The sequence below is a fragment of the Cupressus sempervirens genome, chromosome 3, assembly GCF_028749045.1.
Source record: "Cupressus sempervirens isolate cs-2001-9-10 chromosome 3, ASM2874904v1, whole genome shotgun sequence".
Taxonomy (NCBI): Eukaryota; Viridiplantae; Streptophyta; class Pinopsida; order Cupressales; family Cupressaceae; genus Cupressus; species Cupressus sempervirens.
In genome coordinates this window covers 397,761,296-397,786,637 of record NC_143120.1, presented here as the reverse complement: position 1 = coordinate 397,786,637, position 25,342 = coordinate 397,761,296, and the positions used below count along the sequence as shown (strand labels likewise).

General features: G+C 35.7%; 1 protein-coding gene and 1 long non-coding RNA gene across 2 annotated transcripts; one reads left to right on the top strand and one right to left on the bottom strand.

Annotated features, from left to right (window-relative positions):
* Positions 1 to 598: 598 nt before the first annotated feature.
* On the bottom strand, positions 599 to 25,114 carry LOC149566695 (uncharacterized). The gene is made up of 6 exons (XM_089820018.1): positions 24,621 to 25,114; positions 24,336 to 24,404; positions 23,799 to 23,983; positions 23,344 to 23,470; positions 1,462 to 1,542; positions 599 to 1,267 (listed from the first exon to the last, which is right to left on the bottom strand). Exons 1-6 carry the CDS (start codon positions 24,915 to 24,917, stop codon positions 860 to 862), a joined length of 1,167 nt encoding a protein of 388 aa, XP_089676144.1. The 5' UTR covers positions 24,918 to 25,114; the 3' UTR covers positions 599 to 859.
* On the top strand, positions 2,013 to 21,617 carry LOC149566696 (uncharacterized). Its single transcript, XR_016362292.1, has 2 exons — positions 2,013 to 2,190; positions 21,279 to 21,617. It is a non-coding gene; the product is annotated as an uncharacterized LOC149566696 (long non-coding RNA).
* Positions 25,115 to 25,342: the final 228 nt, after the last annotated feature.

Below are 25,342 nucleotides of genomic sequence, written 5' to 3'. Positions count from 1 at the left end.
TCTATTTATTTATTTCAATCTCCTTCAAGTTTTTGAGGGAATCTTTATTTTTTTATGGAAACTAAAGAAACATGATTAATGGCAAAAAAAACTCCTAAGCTGGCGGGGCTATTACTAGCCCACCTCTTTCAGGCCTGCTTAAATTCACAAATCTAAAAAAGTAGGAGGTCCTATTTTTTAGCAAAAGACTAAAAAATCCTCTAGCCAAAAAATAAAATGTCTGAGACCTCATGTTCCTCAAAAATAGAGCTCAAACTCCCTCCATAGGATCCCTGCCTAACCTACGGACAGGCATTTCAAAAACCATCTTGAAAATTGACTTTGCATGGCTGTATTGAGAAACCCTCCTCTCAATCTGATTATGTATCTTATGCAATCACATTAATCAATCACTCCTTAATGAGACTGATATGTAGGGACTTAATCAAGGAAAAAAAGGTCAATATGCATATAGAAAACTGGAGAGATCTTATTCCAATCAATCTACACATAGTTAAAGTGCAGTGATTGCCCATAGCACTCAAACTTCCAAGCCAACAGAATTGATGAAAAATAAATTTGAACCATAATAAGTTTAAAAATTGTCTTAAGAAAAAGATAAACATGAAAAATAATGATTTATTAAAAACTTATATAATAAAGTTATAGAAATTTGATTGGTGCAATATAAAACTAGTAATGTAAACTGCCTTGCCCATAATTCCAGGTAATGGCAGTAACAAACAAATGCTGCAACAATCAACTCTGTGCTCGCAGACTTGCGTGTATCAATGTAGAATTAATACCAAAATGCCAAAACATCAATACATAAATCATTTCCCTTGGTAGCAGACACATGATTCCTCTCATAAGTGGTTGTTCATTTGTTTTTTGTGGGTTTTAGGAGGACTTTGAATACCTCCAGTCTTTCTACACATGCAATGGCCTGTTCTGCGTCCTCAAGATCAAAACATTTGCTGACCACTAAATCCCATGGTAGATGGGAATTTTTGTCCATAAACTGCACACCTCTGTAAAAGTGACTGAAATCTGAACCCCAAGATCCCTTGATTGTGATGTGTTTGCGGTTGATCAAGAAATGAGGGTTAATGCTAACGCTTCCATTGTCAGTGTACTGACCCACAACAACATATGTTCCACCATCTCTACAGAGTTCCATTCCTTCTGAAACAGCTTCCGGACGTCCCGTTGCTTCAATTACAACATCGGCAAGTTTGTCTCCCATCAATTTCATAGCTAATTTCCTCCTCTCCACAGGATTGGAAATCTGTAAACCAGATATTCATTAATAGCACTGTGTGAGAGAATTAATATCTTTATGGTTTAGGACTTTAATTTGTTTTCTTACAAGTCATTTCTGTTTGCACCTGAAAAGCTATCTTGCTGTAAAACAAACCAGAATTATTTTAAGTATTTACAATAGTTTGTGTACATATAAGACTTACGGCAGAGAGTTCTCACATCTAATATGTTGATAGTGTGTTCAAATCCAAATTTTTTGAAAACTTCGAGACGATGACCAGGAGCTCCAATCACTACCACCTGAATGCCACCAAAAGGAAATTTAGAACTTTGATCATTATATTCAAACGAGACAAATAAGGCATCTTTTATACCATATGCACATAAGTATTCCTACCTGATTACTCAAAAATAGATAACATGAAACAATCTTACTTGCTGCTCAAGAATGACAAAATAGTAAATCTGATGCAAGAATTAAGAAACAGAATTGCAAACGCAAAAAATATTACTGAATATTATCTATACTACACAGGAGCATTTGTTAATGCACATTTATTATCAAACAAAATTGTGAATCTCCAAGCACAAAATTGTAAATCTCTATTTTACTTGTGGGTGTGATTTAAGTATATTCACAAATTTATTTTTGCTGTGTGTATCTGGTGCAACCAATTCAGCTTTTAGCCACATGGTGGTGTAATAAACTATGTAATGTTTCAGGATTCTGTGATGATATTCTCATATCTCTAGAAAATTACAGTAATAATCTTCACTTCACACGAAGACAAGTGGAGAAGGTGGTGTTGTAATATTTCTGGCATGCTAGGATTCTGTACAAATGGGTGTGGAGCTAAGGAACATCAAGCCAGGCCTACAGCCTCGGACCTCTTTGGGCTGGTGTCATGCCACAATTTTACAAGGTCAAACATACCAACATTATTCAGGGTAAATCATAACATTTTTTTAATTTTATTTTTGAATTGCTTATGCACTCACATTAGGGTTTAGTTGACAAGATGTTTGATCTAATACAGTTTCACATAAACACTAGGTTCGAAACATCCACATTGATTAATAGTTGTAACTTAGTGCTCTTGAGTTGCAATCTAGAATTGTGAGTTACAATGCAAATCGGGATTGATCCACTGCTACCTAAGATTCACTACATCCGCTACGTCTAAATTGAAGAGAAGGAAATTGGTAAAGTTCTTTTTCAACCATTTCTATAGGTGAGGTTCGTTCACATTGTTAGATGCTTACTATAGAAGCTATTTTATTTGTTTATTTATTTATTTATCATTATTATTTTTATAATCAAAAAGGTGAATATACATTTATATTTAATGTTTTCTTGAGCATTAAATTAAAGATGTCTAGTAAAATATATATAAATGTTTATATATTATCCCCTTCATTTCGTTTACTATGCAAAACCCAAATGCCACTGTTTTAACTATAATCCTAATTATTCATTCCTTAAATTCAAATTTAAATGAATTGACTAGACCCAAAAACAATTTTATTAATATAAATTTGCTCTTATATTAAAAATAATAATTATACTAATCATCAACCTAAACTACCTATACAACTTTTGATGGTCACTTAAACACTATGTTTCTTTCTTAAAAATAAAGAAAATATTTAAATATTGTTATCCCCAAAATTAGGAATATCTAACACATAAAATCAATTACTTATCATGACATGAATATCAAATTAGTTACTCTAAACTAACCAAAAACCTATTTCTATAATAATCCTATTACCTATGCCTATACCTACTACCTACATGACCCCCTTCCCCATGACATAGCATTTAAGGGCATCTTCAAATTCAAATATTGCTGCTGCACGTGGGGCCTTCTTCCTACCATACGTGAGAGGGAGGAAGTCAAGAATTCACTCCATACCTAAGGCTAGATGCCTAGAAGAGGGTGCTGGTCTTATCCATGGAAAAGAGTTCATTAAAGATTGTTTTTTTGCAATTTTAAAACAGCACACTTGCTGCCCACGTCTGCAGGCCTAAAAGTGCAAGGGGAAGGAGGAGGGTGATTGAAAATGATAGAGGGCCACACCACTCTACCAACTCACAACCAAGAATGCAACAATATAGAGACCAAGAAAAAAATGCTTCACAAATAATTTTATTATACTTGAAAAATCCTTACAACACCCACAAGATGATATGACTTCTTCAACATAAGAGAAATCCTAAATAAGAGTCTTCACACCAAGAGCTTCACCAAGAACTTCTACTTGAAGAGCTACACCTTTAGAGTTTTCACACCTTCTAGCTTCTACTTCTCGAGCTTCTATTTCTTGAACTTGATTACAAATGATAATAAGCCTTGCTTAAATAGGCACTTCTAACCCAAGACATTACAAACACAACCAATGTGGGATAAAAGGTAAATACAACTACCTTTAAATAAATTTAAATTCCCACCCAAATACAACTAAGCACCCAACAAATACTAAATACATGATTTATCCAAAACCTTCTAGAATTTCCACCTACACACCTCGATTAATGGAATGACAACTATTTTTCTTATTTTTCTATTTACGCCACCTACGCACCTTGAAAATAGAAATTCCTCTTTTCCCTTTTTTCCTATTTTCTATTTTTAATTATTTTTCTTCCTATTTTCGTCACTTTCTCTCTCCTCCACAATTTTTATTTTTTATTTTTTTTATTTTTTATTTTTATAAATTTTACATTCAACATGTCAACCCTTTATTTTGGATGTAAGATGCTCCTGCATCAGAAAAGACCACCCCTCCACCATATTTATTGCTGCACCAAGTTGGGCGGCTTTAGGCCCAAGGAGGATGTAAGAAAAAGTTTGAGATTGTCAATTTTTAAGCCCATTATTGCCTCCTTTTTCTACAAGTCGATGACTAGGGTAGCTGGGGGATGTGACTCACCCTCTTGACTAATGAAATTGTGTTTTTTTTTTTTATTCTTACAATTCTCACACAATATTAATGCCCCTGGTTGCCTCCTTAGGAGGGAATATTTAAGTTAATGTTCATGTAAACAAGTTGAGTTTTTTATTAAATTTATGATTGGACCCATACCTATTTTATATATTTAAAAAGAGTTATACTATTCTAATATTAATATCTTATTGACTGTATTTGCAAAAGGAATTATTTGAAGTTCTTCATACATTTTCCAGAGACTAATTTTGCACCTACAGGTCTCATTTTAACTTAGCAAATTGTCTAGCTCTTATCAAGCAATCTCTTTAGTTAGGATTGAATTAGTAATAGTTTATGGTTGTACTAAACAATAACATCTATTTTTAACTAATAATTTAACATGAACATCTAATACACTGTTATCAAAAGAACCATAAAGAAACCAAAACATCTTAAACTAGTTTTCAGAATATCAAGTATACATTAAGGAAACCTCTTTCCCATCTAGTCTCCACAAATATACTATCCAAAGCATGTCTCACAATAAATCTTAATTCCAATATAAAACATCTATAACTAATCTCATTCTCATGCAATTCTAAGAAGATTAAGGTAGCAAGATGAATTCTCAATCCATTCTCCATGATATACATGATGCAAATTCTTTTCTCAACATATACTAAAATTTAAGCAATGATATACCAAGCTCAAAATCAACACAATAACAATAATCATAAGGTGGTGGAAACATTATCAAACTACACAATGAAGAAGCACATAACAAGATAGCTCAAAGCCTTTCTACATGAAGCCACCAATAACACATTGTATGCTTATCCTAAATGGAGTCCTCTTCATCTTTTCATCACCAACCCAAAAGGAGTCTTCTTCTACACCCATACTGAACTTCATGTCTATCAAGGTTTCCAAACTCTTCAAATAAAAACCTGCAAAAAGAAGGCAAAATGGGAACCATGGAGGCTCACCTCCCAACCTAGGCCTTAAGGAGGCCACCCACCGAGCTCGGGGAAACAAGACATAAATAGTTGCATTCTTCACATTCCCATGCCATGCAAATACACCACAATAAAACCAGATTTAACACAAGACATCATAACACATCCCATCCAAGGTTATGCACAAAGATTCAACAAATGAATCAAGAAACGGGTGAAGGTGGGCTCTCATCATGCAAAGGATTGCTTAGCCTTCATTCACAATTTGCACATCTTTTCAATATCAAAATGCCCTTTCAGGGCAATCAGCATCTTCCTTTCTTCATACCACCTTATACCTCCCAAGATGCAAGTGAGCAAGATAATTTGCATGCCATAAAAACATATTCAACCATGTCCACACAAGGGAGAACTCCTCAACTCCATGTGTGAGCCCAACTAACCCCTTCACCCCAGGCATCTCTTCCCTCCCAAGGGTGAGTGATGCCTCAAACCCAAATTCACAAGACATATAACATGAAACAACAAATTCAAGAAAGACTCCCACAACACTACCCACATGCAACATACAACAAGAGTTAACCACAATACACCACAAGACACCACAATCCCATAATGAAATGAAATCACCATTTCTAACCTATATGCAAAAATGAAGAAACTTCATGGATCATGTTACCAACCTTCCTCCAAGCAAGGCAATGAATACTTGCAGTAGAGCTCCCTCCTCTTTCTTCAACCCTATTAGTCTCTAAAAGTAGAGAGTTGCCAAGTGAGGTTCAATTTAGCCATGCCTCTATTTATAACCCTCTTATTTTCGGATTCAATGAAGCATGTCATTTTCATGGGGTCTCCTAGGTCCACTAGACACCATAGAGGCCATTAATAACCCCCTAACCTATAGTACTAACATGGGTAAGGTTAATTTTAATCACAATTTACCTTAACATTACTTTATGACCCTTCTAAAGCTAGGTAATTCAAATTTCAAATTTCCTTTCCAAAGGTGATAACCTTGTCCTTTTCTAACTAAGGCAATAAACAAATTTCTCAATCGAAGCATATAACACGGAGCAAGGTGGCCACATGATCCATTGATGAATAACATGTCATTTCACATAACAAGCACAAGTGTCAAGTGACACACACATACACCACACGTTCACGAAATAAGCACACCACAATGAGGTTTACGAATCTTACAAAGATTCACCTTGGCAGAGTCATTAAACATGTGTCTATACCTTGTTTCCCCGTTAAGTTTCCATGGTTCAACTTTCCTGCACACTCAACTTAAACATCAGTAACCCAATAATATAGGATACGTACAAACACGTACATTATTGATCCAATACCTCATACTTCTCATTAACATATACAATTAATTATCATCTAATCATTTCTGTTCTAAGTACTATCAGTAAAACATTGCAATATCATATTCTATTTAACTTTCATCTAAGTGCATATTCATTATCACTCTCATAAAATATTTAAAACATTAAAAGATCGAATATGTGTATCAACAGTAATCCTCCTTACTATAAATCATTTTCAATTAGAGTATCATCACAACTCTTTCTCACATAACAGTGAATCGTAAAAACAATATAAAATGGATCTTAACATATATGTCCTAAGTGAAAATCACTAATGTGCAGACCAGTTAACTAGTAACTTTAGGTCAAGTTAAACATAGTGATGTTCCTAGCAATATCCCTTTATCACATTATGAGGGATTTGTGTGATTTTCCAGGTTTAACTCCACAGACTGTCAGAATGTTTCAATCATTATGTCGTAATAATTGAGAACCAATTTCAAACATATCCATATACCCGATTATCATCATAACCTATGCTCATAGTTGTTCTTAGTAGGTTGAATGTTATTTTATCCTTCCTAACAGCCTAGTAGATCATCCGTACTGTCTCAGAGTCAGGTTCTTGTCTTGAACATTTCAAATCTCATTTCCATGTGGTCCTATCTTATCGACCTAATGTTATGGGATAGAGTATCAAAATCTTCATTAGTCTCCTATAGGATCCCTTAAATCATTATTAGTAGGAAAACAAAATGTAAATCATAACTCAATTAACTCTTAACCATATTTATTTCATCAGGATCTAGAATAGGGTGCTAGTGTGGGCCTTACAGCTGGGACTCCAAGAATCTAGACCCTAACCCCACTTTTGCATAACAGAAAACAACCTAAATGAAAGTTTGCAGCTAGGAACAATTACCTAGAATGTTCTTAATAGAAACCAAAGCTTGTGGGACATAGCACGGATACATGGATTGGAACTACAATGCAAATACATGTCCTTTGTCAAACATCAGTTGTTAGGTGAAGATAAAAATGTTGGACTACAGGTCAGAGGTGTTTCTATAAAGTTGAATTTTTCCAGTGGACTAGATCTACCTCTAAGAATTGATCAAACTCTTTGCTAAAGCTGTATTAAAATTTGGCACCCGAGAATGGCTATTCATTAATTAGTTTTACTCATAGTGAAGAAGCTGCTAAAGCTGTATTACGATTCGGCTGTGCTATGATAGCTGATATGCAAGCGTAATGGGCTACCCAGTTGTGTCTCCTTTTTTCCCTAAATAATATGAACTCAATCAACAAGAGTTATCTATATTGCTGTTTTCAACAGCCAATTAGCAAATACACACTGAAACTGAAATGCAATGACTTTTGATGTCAACATGTTATGGAACGAAGTCCATTCATGAAAACATGCATAAAGTCTATCACTTTAGCAATGCTAAGTGCTAACATAGGAGCTAATAATAGCAACTCTTAAGGAGCCAAGTACATCAACTATGTTAACACAATGACACAAAAGCACAACAATGGAATATTATTTCAACTCTAAAATGAATAATACAATGGCAAAGTTTGAATACCAAATTACTGCTGAAGTTCAACATAGCTCTCTGTATACAACAGAAGCATTACAATTCCCCCAACTGTAGTGCCAGCCCCCAGTTTGCATTTTGCTATCATTGCCGAACTCTTTTGGGCAAGTTTTATGCTTGATGATTAGTAGCATTGTTTTGAGATTATCAGATATTGTCCCAGATTTAGTTGATTTATGATGAGATTACTTGGTACTCTATACTTCATGTATGCATGATGATTATTACAGTATTTTCAGTTATTGATGATGATTAATTAGATGGATTATCATGTGTTTTCTTATGGATACTTACCCCATACTGCATGTGTATGGTGTGCGTGTATGTTTTCTTTATGTATAGCATTTCTGATGTGGTTAAGGAAGGGAGTCATAGTCACCTGCTAGTTGGGATCTACACGATGCACCACTTCCTGCCATTGCTTGTTTAGCTTAATATTTATGTGTTTGTACATGTGTGGATTTTATGTAGATTGCAAGTACCGAGTATCGACTTTCCTGAATTGTTAGGATGAGCGTACCCTATTGCATTATCTCAATGGTAAGAGAGGGGAGATAAATTCTTAAGTTGAAATCCTAACCCTCAAACCCATTTGCCCTAAAAAATTAGGACAAGTATCTGAGTTGATTACCTTATGAATGCGTCAAATGAGGTTAATTCATGATTATAACCCTTTAGTTTGATTTTGTATGTGTTTTTCTATGATGGGTTTTTGTATTTTGTCCTATTAGTCTTTGGTGATTTTTCTATTAATTAAGTCAGATTAAATGATTTAATTTAATGAAAAATTATTATGGTATTTTAATTTTTAATTATATTTAATTAATTGGAAAATTAATTAAATAAAAAGAATTAAATTTAAAGATAAAAGTTATAAGTTTAATTTTAGAACGTGATAATATTTATTTAATTTAATAATAATATATTTAGAGTTCATTTTTAAATAAATGCTAAATACTATTATTATTTAAGTTAATAAATATTTTATCAATTAACGTTTCGAAAATAAATTAAAAAATAAAAAAGATATTAATTTATTAAAAGTTTTAAGATTGCATAAAGTGTGCATGAGATTAAAATTTAATAAATTAATTAAAAAGAGAAGTCAAGTGAAATTAAATGAAGTTATTTTATAATTCATTAAATGTGCATGAAAAAGATAAAGAAAAGATAATAAAGAGTTAAAGTCTAGTGAGCAAGGAGTCCTCTCAGGTGATCGCACAATTAGTGCTCCGATTTTAGGAGAGAACTTCATATCACAAATGGAGGGTTCATTTTCGAAGGACCGTGAATTTTTGAAAGGAGAATTTCGGAAGAGAGGAGGCTTGGAGAGGAGAAATTTCTCTCACAAATCTTTTTGGGCATTACGTTGTTAGCATCAGAATCCAAGTAGATTCTTGTGATTAATTCTCAAAGTAATTACGCTATCTCTTTTCCTATCTTCTTCATGATTGTGAATGGATTGTCTATGTTTTACTATGACGAACTTTTCAATCTTGTAATTCGGAATTTCTAGTATGAATGTTGTTGTCATCTGTATATGGGAAGATTAAAATATCATTACAATCCTCCTTCCGTAGAATTAAAATTTGGAAATTAAATTTGGAGGGGTTTTGAAAGAAAAGAAATTTTTTAATTAGCAATTCGAATCGTTAATCGTATTTTCCCTATTAGATTAATGTTGAAACTTTTATTAAAAAAATTATATTCATGGGGGTTTTGTTTATAAATTTTTTATTAAAATAATATATATATTCAAGGAATTGTTTTATTTTTAAATAACAAAATTTAAAATATATATATATATATAATAAATGAGGTGGGGGTGAGGCCATTATTTCCCCACACCCCAATACTCCACCTACGGTTGTTAAAGCCTGCGTACGCAAGTGATACTGCAGCCTATGACAGCAATAACACCTGTGGCCGCAAGTATTAAAGGCCGGCGAGCCTTTTAAATAAAAATGTCACACAGTATGTAATTAAAGTTTTTTTAATTAAATTAAATTTAATTTGTTATTTTATTAATAATTTTAAATATTATTTATTAATAAAATTTGTTAATAGTATTTTATTAATATTATTAAATTAATTAATAATTAATGAATATTAATTATTAAAGAAGTTTATTAATAAGTTTTCATTTATTAATTAATATATATTAATATTAATATAGTTTTTATTTTTAAATTATTAATTAATTTAATTAAATGTAATTAATAATGAATGTTATTAAATGAAGTTTTTAAAAATTTATTTAATTATTATTATCGATAAGATTGATTTTTAATAAAATTGTAAAGAATTTTATTTAAAATCAATAATTTGTTATTTTAATATTTTAAATAAATAATTACCCTTAAATTAATTGGATTAATTGACTTGAAATCAAATAGGGGTAACTGTGCATTTTATTTGAATGTAAGAACGAGTTAATTTGTAAGAGTAATTTGTGAATTTTATCTACTTGAAACATACATTAAACTGGAAACTGAAAACTTACATTTAACTCAACGAGATGTTTTCAAAATCAAACCAAACTATGACCTACACTGTTGTTTGTATGTTGTTTGTGCTTTGGGTTTGGGTTGACCTAGCTTTGACCAGTCTTAGGATGTTACCAGAGGCTCAAGAGTTCTGTGTTTGTGATGTTATGCTGATGTTTTGATCTCGATCTTTTAAACTCAACCATGGTAATGTGTTTGGTATGCTCTATGATGAGTTTGTATTTATTGTTCGTTATTGCTTTCCAGTGTTCTTGTGTGAAGCTGAGGTGAATGTTATGACATATTTGACTTAACCTTTTTGAGTCTTCGATCAGTATTTTGGGATGCCTTCCAGTTGCTCGTAGAGAATTGATGTGTTATTGGGATTATCTTTTGATGCTTCCCAGTCACTTGTATAGGGCTGAGGTGAAATTTGTGATTCTTTGAGTTATACTTTTATGAGCCTAGGGTAGGTAATCTATATGTTAAGTTGGGAAGTGGCTTGCAATGGAGGCCGGGGCTCAAAGTGGCTGCCAGGGTAACCCATTGTAAGTAGTTTAATAAGTGATAACATTTCATTAAATGAGTTTAAAATGAATTAATAAGATATTGGTACCATAAAAAGTCACTAAGGGGCTGGAGGATTAACAGACTAGTTGGGTAACCTTAGAGTTGACTTGTTAGTATGCCTTGTCAGTACGAGAGGATACTAGTGTCGCATAGGGTCGCTAGGGGCCAGAGGATTAAAAGACTAGCCGGGTAACCCTAGCATTAATTCGTGTGATGACACTTGCCCACTAGCAGTATAGATTTCCTACATGTCTTGTGTGCCTCTGGGTCTAGATGTCAATTTATCTTGGAACCTTTGAGTTAGATTATTTTTAGGATTTCCTGGACTTAGATATTTACCTTTGATTTTTGGATTGATATCCTGTTTGGAACTTGAGACTATCTCCTCAGCACGGTGGGAGGGGGCCTTTTTGGGTTACCACGCGGTCGGGTGGTAGTGCTTTTTACTCTTACCATTGAGATCTATCCGTTGATACTGTGGCTAGAGTTTGCTTGTCTGCATTTCCTTTCATTCTATTCTTGCATATTATGATGGATGGTTATATCTTTATGATGGATGATTTCACTTATTGTATTGTACTTTGTATCATGGATCCGAAAGGGATGATGTAATCTAATTTTATAAATGCATATTCTTTTAGCCTTTCATACCCTATGACATGTACAGTGGATGATTGAGCATTCCGAATTTATTTGCCAAGTGGCATTCGGAACAAATGCATATTATTTAAATGGACTTTGGACTTTTAATTATTCTTTAACGTGGATGTGGTAATTATTAGACTTAATATTAACTAAATTTATATGTGACTCAACGTCTTGGGATCCTTAAGAAATGTAATCTATGATGTTTGCTTCTTTATGATTGTATGTTATTGCTTCCGCTACTTTGTGTTTGACGTGTATGTTATTCTTTCTTTTTAAAAAAAAAAGTTTGGCAAACTTAGTTAAAACTTTAGGTTAATTCTTTTGGATCCCTTGGTGGGGTGTTACACCAATTTCCTTGCTAACCTTTGTATGGCAATTCTCTAAACTGTTATGACCCTCGTACTGCTGGTACAGCAGTCCTATAGCATTTGCAAGTTTGTGCAGTGCAGTCATAGTGTGTCTCGGTCTGCTAACAGCACCCTTAATGGGAATACGAACCTGTACGACAGTAATCAGACAAATACAACACTCTCGCTATCCTGTCCAAACAGTATGGCACTCCTGTAAAGTCCTAGGCATGTATGATAGCCTTGAGTTTCACTATAATTGATGTAAAACATCAACTTCAGCAGCAGATCAGACTCAATACTTCAACCTTCAATTTCCAGAACTTAGAGTCCTTAAATTGAACTCTTCTAGGCATTGAAAATGTATCAAATGAAAGTAACAACTATATAGAATAATCCGATTATACCTTGAAATAAATCTTAAATATCCTCCTGATAAGTGTCTCTCAACAGTAAGAGAATGTATACACAAAGTAGTTTATAAGCAATGAGAGGTGGGAGCGGTAGGGGTAACGTTTCAGTCCCCTACATTGATGGTGAGAGAGAAGGTGAGGACAGTGATGAAACTGATAATGATAATGGGTGTCTGGAGGTATTGCTACTGATGGAGAGCCATTTGTGCTCCTCATCCTCTGGTCTTAAGTGTAGCAGTGTTCTTCCCTGGTGGGGATGAGGGGATAATTTTGGGTGCCCTTTTCTGGTGTTTGTTGAGAGTAGTGCTTTGTTTCCTTCTGAGTTTTGGAGCTTTCTCTTTGGTTTGTGTTTTCACGGTTCTGGGTTGTTTCTCTATGCTCTATTGTGTTTGTTGTAGTGTGTGTGTGGGGTTTTCTCTGGTTTTGCTAACCCTTTTGAGGTGGGGTTTTCTATTCATACCTCAGTAGGGGTTCAGGTTCTTCTTGCTTTGGTTACATCTTTCCTGCCTCTTGTTGAGGTAGAAGCCTTTTTGAGGTGAACACTTGGCTTTTGGAGGTGGGCTGTTGCAGGAGGTCCTTTTCCTCTTTTGTTGGTGTGTTGGGAGGCTGGACTGGGGTTCTCTTCTTCGAGGTTGGTTTGGTTTGGCTTTGTTCACTAGCTTGTTCTAGTTGTGCGAGTTTTGGCATGCTGGGGTTCCACCTTTCTTGCTTTTGGTAGTTTTGTTGTTTTTTCTTTTCAGTTGTGGTATTGGTTTCTCACTCTTCTCCCCAATACTTCGTCCTTTCATGTCTGGTGGATCAAGTTGTTCTCAATTGGCATGTTCTGGCTTCTTTGTTCTTTCTTCTCCTTGGCTTTGTGTGAGGCATTCATAGTTCCTTCTTCTGTTGTGCTATGCCTTTTTGTGCTGGGGGTTTTGGGACTTTACGGCTGTTCTTTTTGGTGGTTGTTTTTTAGCCACCTTGATGCCTGGTTCCGTTAACTGCTTGGTGAGAGGGTCTTGTTGGTACTCTCTCTCTGTCTTTTCTAGTACTTCTGCCCTCTCATGTTTTGTGGTGGTTGGTTCTATGGTTGTCTGTGTTCTTGTTTGCGGTTGTTGGATGCCTTCTCTTCCCAAGCATTTGTTTTATGGTTTGAATTGGTCCTTTCTTCTTCCAATGCACCTACATCTTGTTGTTTGGTGGTTTTTGATTTCTTAGCTCCTCTATATTTGGTCTCTTTAGTTGTGGCTTCTTTCAAAATCTTTTTGAATTCACCTCTTGTGAATTCCTTCACACGTGTCATTAAGACTTGATGTTACTTTCTTGGTCTTTTAGTTTCTTTATTGTACAGGTTCAGGCCCTATCATGCTTTATCTAATCAGAATAGTGAAGAGAATGTAATTCATGAGGGATTTCATTTTTACAAACTCTTGAAGCACTCTGCAATATTTTATTAAAAAGTTATTTCATCTAGCATGCAAGTGAGCATTTGGAAATCTTTTAGAGCCAGTGCAACACAAGGATGTCCCCCCCAGAACCCAAGTCAAAGACATCCTAGGGACGAGGATGTGGCATCCCCAAGTCCCTCCACCATTGCCTTTTTGTCACCAAGTCATCACAAAAACATCATCAAGACGCCAGGACAGTCAAATGTCCTTGGGACATTTGGGGACGCCTAGGTGTCCCTTGGACAATCACGGGGACGTTTGCACACCCCACATCAACAGACAATGTCAAAATGAAAAAAAAGTTTTTTTTTTTTTTTTTAAGTTTTAACTTTATATTAGGGTTCTATTCGAACCTTAAAAGGGGGATTAGTCCCATTTTGACTACTCCAAGCCTTTATAAGCCCCTCAAAATTTCAATTTTTTTCCTTGCAATTGGATTTCAACTTGTTTGCTACAACTGATAAAGATTAGTGAAAAAGAATGCAAAAAGTGATTGGCGGGGTGCAAGAAGTGATTGCAAGTGGAAGAGGAGCCAAATGAAGAAGAGGAGGAAGACTCTACATCTTCCTCGAAGATTCAACAAGCACGAGGTAGGGTTTTTAATTTCTTTGTTTTATTTTCCAACTTTTATTTCTAAAAGTAAATTCCAAGCTCTTTTAAAATTTTGAATGTTGTTTCTAAATTGTTGTTGAGAGTGTTTCCATTTTTGTTGTTTCTTATGTTCTCATTTTTTGTTGTTTCTAAAATAGGGCCTAAGCTGAAACTACTTTCTTAATCATTTTTATTTTTATTTTTTATATTACTAATTAGGCTGAAATTTTTTCATTTTGTTAAATGAAGTGTCAACATGAGCTCTCATAGTCATGATGTGAGTGGAGATGAAATTTAAGTTCGGTTTGAGGGTGTAGGTCTAACAGATTATGAATCTAAGCACGAGGAAAGTTATACTGCTAGTGGACTACCTTCTATAGATTGCCCCTCTCAGCTTTTGACATGGTTTGCTAGGGGTACTTATGATCGCATGTCTCCCCTCAAACAATTCATAACTAGAGTAATAGCCTCAACGCCAACAAGTGTTGGCACAAGAAAAATGGAAATGCAATCTTTGTGGTGTAGGATGGTTAGGAAGCATCACTAAAGTTCATTTAACTGCTCTCTTGGACAACACATGGCGTGAGTGCATGTAATTTTTTCATGGAAGCTAAAAATGCCAAGTGCAAAATTTGAGATAAACAAGCTTGGAGTGTTTTTAAGGATAGTGCAATTGTAGTGCCTACTACTTTGTTTGCTAGGCAATAGATTTAGACACTTTGGGAGTTACAGGGGCAGTGACATAATTCTACTTGTGTCATGCATTAGAGAGCAGGAACAATGTCAGGGTCAGCCTCATGACCTTCATCCACTTAGAGTTCAACATGGGAGGGCAATGACAATGAGAAACACAAGGAAGGAAGTAACCCCATAGCTGATTAGTTCAATGTGCATTTGTAGGATCAGATAGAGGATTCCATTGGCAAGTTCCTCTTTTCCAATGGCATACCATTGCATGTAGCTCAATATCCTTATTATAAGGAGATGATGCCGATCATGGTAAAGGGGGGAACATCATTTGTGCCACCATCTGAGCACGAATTGAGGACCACAATCTTGAATAGCCAGCATTCCAAGATCAATAATTTAATGAAGCAAATAAGGCATGTTGTATAGAGTCTAAATGCAACATAGTTATAGATGGGTGGATGGACATTAGCCATCATCTACTCATCAACATAATGGTTACATGCATAGAGGGCCCATACTTTTTGAGGGCAATTGATTGTTTAGGGCATCACAAAGATGTTGATTTTCAGTTCCATGTCCTTAGGGAGGCTATTGAGGAGGTTGGCCCACAAAATGTGGTCCAAGTAGTGGCAAATGCAATACAAGTGTGTAGAGTTGTAGGGAAGCTTATTGAGGTAACCTATAGACATGTTTGGTGGACTCCATGTTGTATGCATGCCATGAACAATGTACTCAACGGCATGGGTTAGATTGATAGGATTGTATGAGTAGTCAATGATGCAAGAGATGTGCAGATGTAAATCAACAACTACTACACTTCACAGACACTTTTCAAGAGGTTTCAAATGGATTTCTTGAAACTAGTTGAGACCAAATATGCATCCTATTTCATTTTTTTGGAGAGAATGCTCGAGTTGAAAGAGCCAATGCAACTCATGGTTATGATGCAAAATGGAATTGATGGGATAGGGCCAAGATAGAGTAGAGGAGGGTGGTGAAGGAAATAGTAAAGAGTGATGCATTTTGGAGTGATGCAAAATACATAGTCTCTATCATCACTCCAGTTTTTGAGGTCATCAAATATGGGGATAGGGATGCAACTAACCTTGGAGAGGTGTATGAGTGCATTGATTCTATTCTTGGTTAGATGAATGCAGTTACTCAAGAGGACCCCAGTTTAGCATTATACAATGAGCACATTCAATGCAAATGGGACAAAATGAACATTACTTTGCACAAGGTTGCTTATGCACTGTATCCTAAGAGGTACATAGCTAGGCTTGGTAGAGTTACACTTCACAATGATGAGGTGAAGCAAGGGTTCTTCAAGTGCATTGGTTAGATGTATGATAATGAAATTGCTAGCAAGATTCACACCGAGTGGATGAAATTGCCATTCTTAATGGTTGTTCAAATGCGGCAAGATGGACATTAGAACTAGGGCATAGGAGCATCCAATTTTGTGGTGGAAATGTTGTGGATTACAAAGGTCAAAGGTTACCACATTATCCATTCAATAGCTATCTCAAGTTTCTAGTTTTTTAGATGTAGAGAGGACCTAGTCTACTTATAGCTTCATCCACTCTATTAAGTGGAACAAACTTTCCTTTAGGAAAGAAGAGAAGCTAGTGGTTGTACACAATGCCTTACTTATCATTGCACATGTGTACAAGAAGAGCACAACAATGTAATGGGGTGCAAAGCCAAAGGAGCCATCACAGTTTGATGAGGATGAGATTGCAACAACTACAGACGCAGAGCTGGTTGGTGTTCCTTTGACGGATCTTGACTATAAGGAGTCCAGTAGTTATGATGAGGAGTTTTCCTTAAGAGGAAGGATGGATGATTAGAGGCCTCCTTTCACTACATTTTGACATGATTTTGTACTTGGTAGATCATGCTACTCATTATAATCATCTTTACGATAGTTTTGATATAAGATGAATTAGAATCTTCTATTTGCCAAAATTTGAATTTTTTAGTTTGAATACTAATTAGTAATTTGATATTCAATGTTCAAGTATATGTATTGGATATGTTGCAATTTTGCTATGTTCAACTATTTGATTATTAGATCTTATACTATTATACATCATTTCGTAACTAGTATTTCAAGTACTATATTTATATTATATTACGCCCCCCACTACCGTACAAATCTAATTCATAGGCCACCTCTTTAATGTGTTGTGCAACTTTGAATGGACCATAGAATCATGGCTCGAGTTTCCCAACATCACTTTTCTTCAGTGTAAACAGTCTACAAGGTTAGAGTCTAAGATAAATCATATCCCAATCTCAAAGTTCCACTCAGCCATGTGTTGATCAACAAATAGCTTTTGTATGTTTTGTGCTTGCTAGATGTTCTCCTTCAATGCCCTCAATTTGGCTTGACTCTCTTGCCTTGAGCACCATGTTATACCTAAAGAGTAAATCCATGAAGTTTGGGGCTTCATACTACAATACCATGAATGGTGTCGTCCTAATAGTTATGTGGTAGGTGGTACTATAGCTAAACTCACCCAAATGTAACCATTTGACCTAAGCATTTTGCTGCCCCTAACACATAATTTCACAGGCAACCTTCAACCCATTTGTTCAATATCTTGGTTTGTCAATTGATTTGTGGGTAGTAACTAGTGCTAGTGGTAAGCTTGGTATTACTCAACCTGAAAACTTCTTGCCAAAATAGACTCAAAAACTTGTTGTTCCCGTCACTCACGATGTTCTTGGGCAACCTAAGTAACCTAAACACATCCTTGAAGAACAAGTAAGCAACTTGGGTTGTTATATAGATGGATGCTATAGCAAAGAACTGCGGAAATTTTAATAACCTATCAACCACCACATAGATTTAGTCCTTACTTTGTACCCTAGGCAATCTTGCAATAAAATCCATCGATATGCTCACCCACTTTTGGTCTGAAATTGGTAATGGTTGGAAAGGTATGCTCATTCTTAATCTACTGGCAAATTGGACACTCTCGGATATATTTCATGACTTCATTCTTGAGTCCCTTCCAAACAAACCTCTCCCATATCTACCTGTAAGTTTTGAAGAAATCTAGGTGACCTACTAATGGAGCATTAAAAAAGCCCTCAAGATCGCCTCCTTAAGGAGCGAAGAAGGTACTAAGAGAATTCTCCCGTTATGGAATATGAGATCCAATCATTGTGTGCCTATCATCCTAATTAGTGCCCTCAATCAAACCTCTTGCCCATGGATCCTTTGAATACTCTACTGTAATTACTTCTCTCCATTCAGCTGATATCTCAAGTAAAGACCATATACTAGGTCCCCATGAGAGTGGATTTGCCACCACATTTTTCTTTCCTTGACATATCCAACAACTAAGTCAAAGGCCTAGAGCTTAGTAATCCATTTTTGTTGCCTACCATTGAGATATCTCTTGTTCATAAAGTACTTTATAGTTTATACTATATAGTATTATGATCTATCTTAATCACAAATCTGCCTCCCACTAGATAAGATCCAAATTTGGCCAACGCATGCATGATAGCCTTCCTATTCTCATATGCTTTGGGGTGCTTTTCTTGCATAAATACTGCGCCAATCCTTTCCCCTCAAACATTGCATTGTAGCTCAAATGATTTGGTGAAGTTTGCAATAACTAACACTAAGCAAGATGACATCACCTGCTTGAAATGCTCAAAACATTGCTATGTTGATTTTGGCCACTCAAAGGCTCCCTTCTTTGTAAGATCTGTCAACAAAGAAGTTGTTTGTTAAACCCCATTTGAGAACTTCTTGTAGAAGCCACACGATCCAAGGAACCCCTTTAGCTTCCTGAGGTTGATTAGAGTTGGCTATTTAATGATGGCTCTAATCTTCTTTCAATCCAGCCTCACCCCATCTGCACTAATAATGTGTCCAAGGTATAAAAGCTTTGTCATGCCAAATTCACACTTTGACTCTTCGGCAAGCAATGATAAACTCTCCAAGAAACTTAGAACCTTCTCCAAGTTTTTGCAAATGCTATGTTGATTCTGGCCACTCAAAGGCTCCCTTCTTTGTAAGATTTGTCAACAAAGTTATTGTCTATGAAAACCCATTCGAAAACCTTTTGGAGAAGCCATACAATCCAAGGAACCCCCCTTTAGCTTCTTGAGATTGAATAGAGTTGGCTATTCAATGATAGCTCTATTCTTTTCTCGATCTAGCCCCACCCCATCTACACTATTAATGTGTCCAAGGTATAGAAGCTTTCTCATGCCATCACACTTTAATTCTTTGGAAAACAATGATAAACTCTCCAAGATACTTAGAAACTCCTCCAAGTGTTGCAAATGCTTCTCCCAGGTCCTGCTAAAATTCAGGATGTAATCAAACAAGACTAATACAAACTTCCACAACTGCCTCCTAAAACACCCGATTCATACAATCATGAAATGTGGCAGGGACATTGGGAAGCCCAAATGGCATTACCAAGAACTTAAAGTGGCTGCAATGGCATTTGAACATTGTCTTCTCTATGTCCTTGGCTCTTATCCTAATCTAGTGGTATCTTGACCATAAGCCAATCTTAGTGAAATAACAAGCTCCATCCAGCTCATTTATCTAAGGTATAGAGCATTTGTTTTTGATAGTCCTTTTATTCAAAGCCTCGTAGTCCATGCACATCCACATAGTCCCATCTTTTTTCTTCACTGCTAAAGCGAAAGTACTCTTGTTAGGTCTGGTATGACCTATCTTAAACAACTGTTTAATTGCTTTCCCAATCTCATCCTTGTATTTCTTCAGATGTTTATATGGAGTAGTGGTCACTAGTTTCGCTCCCTCCTCTAACTCTGTCACATATACTCAAAGCCTCTTCTAGGAGAAACTCAGTAAGGGATGCTATCAAACAGCTTAGTGTGCCAAGAGATTACCTCTTTTATATCTGGACGGCAGTTCTTAATCCACTGCTTCCAAACAGTAAGCATAATGAGACACTCAACTGCCAATTCCACCTCATCATGCCTGAATAACCGCTCCATCCTCCAAAGAGAATCAACTTTGAGTCACTATTGGATAGTCCCTTGCGTACTACTTCTGTTCCTTGATGCTCAAAACTCATCTTCAATCTCTCCACATTGAAAGTAAACTTCACTAAAGACTCCATCCGAGTCATACCAAGAATGACATTCTAATAACCCATGTCCACCACATAGAAGTTACCCACCATCTCATACTCACCCATCCTCATATAAAGACTAGGAATCATGCGAGTGTTGTGTAGTTTATGACCACTAGCTACTACCACTCCGAAGCAATCATGTTCTTCTGTCTGTAGTCCTCGTCCTGTTAACAAAGCTCTCATTAAAGAAGTTATGTGTGGCTCCCATGTCTATCAGTGAGACAACTTGCTGCCAAACATGATTTATTATTTCATCCAAGATACTTTATGGAGCTTTGATAACTCCTCAAAAACTTCTTTAAACCCAGTTCAGAAGTCTAAAAGGATTTCAGACCCAACAACTCATAAAAATAAGTTTCTGTTGAGAACTTTGGGCGTGGCTTCTAGCCTTATTTGATATTTGCCCTTATTAATCCTAGGTAACCAAACCTCTCTTAAAGCGACTTCTAACTGAGCTTTTTTTTGTCCCCAAAAATGTCTCTGCATCCAAACGGCTAAATAAGCTGGATTTAATTTTGTTGTCTTGGACCTTGATTTCTGTTGATGTGGCTAAGGTAACTTTGAGCCCTATTGTGGCCTGTAGGATTTATCTATGTGGCAAAACTGTGACCGTATAGCAGTTAAGCTAGAGCTGCACAACTGTTATCACTGTCGAAAATCTCAATGTATCATCCCAAAGCTGAATTAAAGGCTTGTTTTAATAAGAAAATCAGGAAATAAACCTAATACAAGAGAAACTGCCTCTTATTCATGTCTAAAGGTTTTAATTAATGAAATTCTAATCCTGGATCACATGTTTACTTACAATTGATAGATTTTTCATTTTGCTGTTAGTCTGTACTTGCAAAATATTAAACTGTGTTTTAAATTTATATTCATTTGTGTTTTCTCCCCACTTAAATAGCTTTTCTGTGTGCAGGTTTATATAACACATGAAAGCATAGCTAACCGTTGACCAAATTTAGTTTTAGGAAGCTTCTAGGAACTTGAAACGAGCAATCTTAAGGAGAGAAAATCGGAAAGAAGAATTTGAAGATATCTGAAAGTGGCTAAAAAAGACAAGTGGCAACTGACTGTCTGTCTAGACTCTATTCTATATATACTTATTTGTAATCCAATGTAAAGAGGAACTGAACTATAACGGGAAAGCTGGGGAGAAGATAAAAACATCCATAATATGTTTTCTGATGTAAAAACTCCATTGAAATTTGCACAGTTATCATAGACTATAATATTTAGTCAGTGTGAAATTCTGAAATTCATTATGTAAATCTTCTGGCTGTCTTTTTTTACTAGTATCATTTTCACCACATTAATTTGCTTTATGGGAACTTTTTGGTGCATCTGTGCATTGATCCATAACTGAGCAACACCAGAGGTATCTTGTTTAGGTGATTTTCTTAGAAGTTTGCACCACAAGTATCTAGGGACTGTGCAAAATGCTGGTCACAATGCTTCCAGCAAAAGGGTTCACAGAATCCAGTAATGGTGTTATAGAAGGAATTGATTATGCGAATTTCCCCTTCTGTTATGCTTTCATTTCTAGCTTCTTTTCTCCTTTACTTATTTCTCTTTTTGATCTTTTTTGAAGCCTGGTTAGTTTAGGAATAATATAGGAGTAGAATTAGATTAGTTTTAAACTAAGCATTAATGTGGAGTTTCTCTAATGAATGAGCAAGCTGAAGCACACTTTAATAAAGAATTATCATCTGCCCTTCAAGGATAACAGCAAGCTTTTTGTAATAAAAATTGATTCACACACATTTGAGTCAACCAAACATGCCTTAACAAGTTTCTTGAGCTTCAAAGGTGATTTTTCCCTTTCAAGAAATATAAATTGTTTGACAAGTTGGTGGGTCAAAACACACATCAACACAACAAATGCCCCAACAGAATGCTCAAACGGAACACCAACATCTTCTAAAACAGTGGCTCAGAATCTTGCTGGCTAAACAAGGTTTCTCTAAAATTAATTGCATAAATTTGAGACTTATTTTAAAGTAGAACCAGTATCCCTAAACTTACCTACAAGCTTTTTAAAAGTTTGTGTAGAATAAGCTTTTCCTTCCATGTAAGTTGATATGTACCTCATGATTTCTCCAAAACGTAATACAGCTCCCTGCATGTTGTGTAACAAGTACCCTTCACTAAAGTGTTATGCAATCAACAAAATCTAGAGAGTCTTCTTGAAACTAATTAAAAGATATATTGGTTTAGCAAGCAGTTGTGCTTATACAGCCACAATCACGCAGAACAGTGGCCTCCCAAGAAAACCATTCCTGTCCTAGAGCTTCTTCCCTTATGCTGTTCTCGCAGACTCCCAAATAATCTCAAGAGTAATTTTGTTGTGACTCTTTAGTATCTGTGATATTTTCACTGGACCATAAACATGTGATGGCTGTACCTTTTATAGGTTGCTTTAAACAAAATAAATTGATATGAACTCGAGAGGAATAAAATGATTGTCACTTGATCCAAACTATTCAACTTTTTCCTCCTCTTTTTTAATCTGAATTGTTTTCTTGTACATGACCATAGTGATTCAGGTTGCATAAGAAGTGACAATAGAAAAAGTAGTAAGTTACTATCTGCACAGTGAAACCTCTTTGCCTTCAGTTTAGCAGTTAAATCACAATAATAACTTACAAGAGTACTGTGAAAATACAAAGAAAGTAAGAAAATGAGAAAAAAATTGTTACGTAAGCATACTCATTTCAGACATTCCTTGCACCACTTGATAGACTCAGATCAACAAACGTACAACCCTTTTGTGACAGAAAAGCCTAAGTTACAAACCTTTTTCATCTATTTCAACAAATGCATAGTATATGTGGCACCTTTGGCTTTAGATTGATTAATAATATCCATCTGCAACTATAAGAACAATATATAGCAACATCTGCCCACAGAGGTATTCATTCAAAAAGTGATATTGTGTAGCCATTTAATGATTATTATTTGTAACGTTAGAATCAGGGCCTCACCTGAAGAGCCCCGCTAGCTTGAGCCAACAGTGCAGCTAGTAGTCCAACTGGTCCAGAACCTTGAATTATTACACGATCCATTATATGTATATTTGCTCTATCAACTGCATGCAGTGCAGTAGGGAGTCTGTAGAACTCAAGATGCATGAAAAATAAGCACCACTCCATTTAAAACACAAAAAGTGGCAGGAAGGTTTAGTGATCAAATACGAGTAGACATGAATCCTAAACTGAACCAATATTCAATTTTTTTAACAAACGCAGCATGCTAAAGATGCTGGACCAAAAAATTACTAAATGTTCTAAAGGGAAACAAATCCTTGTGAAAATCGACTGACAGCTATAAACAGAAGAGAATAGAGCAATCATCAAAGTTCGTTCCAGAGTTGCAATTTCCCTTGCAATTATAAAACAGAGAAAAACCTGAATCTTAAGAAAATGAAGTAGAGTTTTACCCACAACCTCCTGCAATAAAAACTTGTGGAGGAAGAGTTCTAGGAAGTCGAATTATCTTGGTATTCGGAGGAAGATAAAGATATGTTGTCCATCCACCGAGAAGTCCTCTAATGCTTGTATGATCTGCTTTGCAAGTAATTCCTATAACTCTTCTTTTAGGACACCGAGTTGTTTGTTTATCCACCTGTTGGTAAGTCCTGAACCAAGTCAAAACACTCCCAAGGCAGCAGCTTGACAAATAAATCAGCTAAACTCATTCTCAGTTTTCTAGCACTATATAGCAGAGATAAATGTGGTCTGGGCATAAAACACTAGGAATGATTTGACTACAAATCCATATGTGAATCTCTACGAGTATAAGTTTTTCTACAATTCTGTATATTACAAGACTAGTAATACTAATTACACGGTATCCAGAGAGCATCCTAGAAAGACCACATTAACCTGACTGCATTTCCATTGAGATTAAAAATTGGGTGTCCCCACTTACGACTTATCCATGTCCTATGAACTTTTGAGTATCCAGGCTTACATACCAGGCACTGGACGCAAGAGTTGCAGGTGTCAATGACATCCAAAAATGTGACCACGTCACCCGCCTCAACCTGCAACCAGATATCTTCACAATAATCAGGAGATTGTCATGGAGTGTTAAATAACAACAAAGGGGGAAATAAATAAATCTCTTGAAATTTAAGTCCTAAAGTAAATATGGAAATAGACAAACAAGGTTTGTTGGGCTCGAACGATCACTATACTTTCACAAAATGAGTTTCCAAAAATACAAATATTAAAATTGAGGCATCAAAACTGAACTAGACCTTGAGTCCTTCGACATCTGTAATGTCCCCGAGGACTGTGTGCACGGTTCCAACAGCAACATGGCCAGGTATTATTGGATAAACAACAGTATTGAGACGCCCATGTCTTAGATGAACGTCTGTGCCACACACTTCCCCAAACATTATGCTCACAAGAACGGAACCCATCTCCATTTCATTCACGTTTAATATATTCTCCTCTACATGCACATGGCCATCTTTTTCCAACACCACGCATTGATTTAAAATGCCCGTATCATCTGCAATATGTTTGCTCATTCCACACTGCGCGGTCATTCTGAGCTATGAACTGAACCGCAGCGCAAACCAGAACGAGTAAAAGCAACAAGAAACCTACAGAAAATGCACTATCAGACATGTAAGTGGACAAATCCAACGAGACTAAATGAATGCAAGGACTATTTTAGTTACTTTCACAAACTTAAAGATTATGGGACGAGCAGGATACAACGAATGGAAGATATATTTTAATTCCCGCAAGGCCAAAGCAGCTTATGTGACACTTTAAATAGCACCCTTAAAACAACATACACTCTAGAATAGGAGGCTAAAGCACTGCTCATACCCTTAAGATAGCATACACTTTCCAATGGGGTCTGTGGATTTTAGACCATTTCAGACTCTCTCTTTTTTGTCGTCTTACATTTGGACCATGAATTTTTAATTACTAAGTTTGTTGTATTATTTAGTTGTGTCAAGTA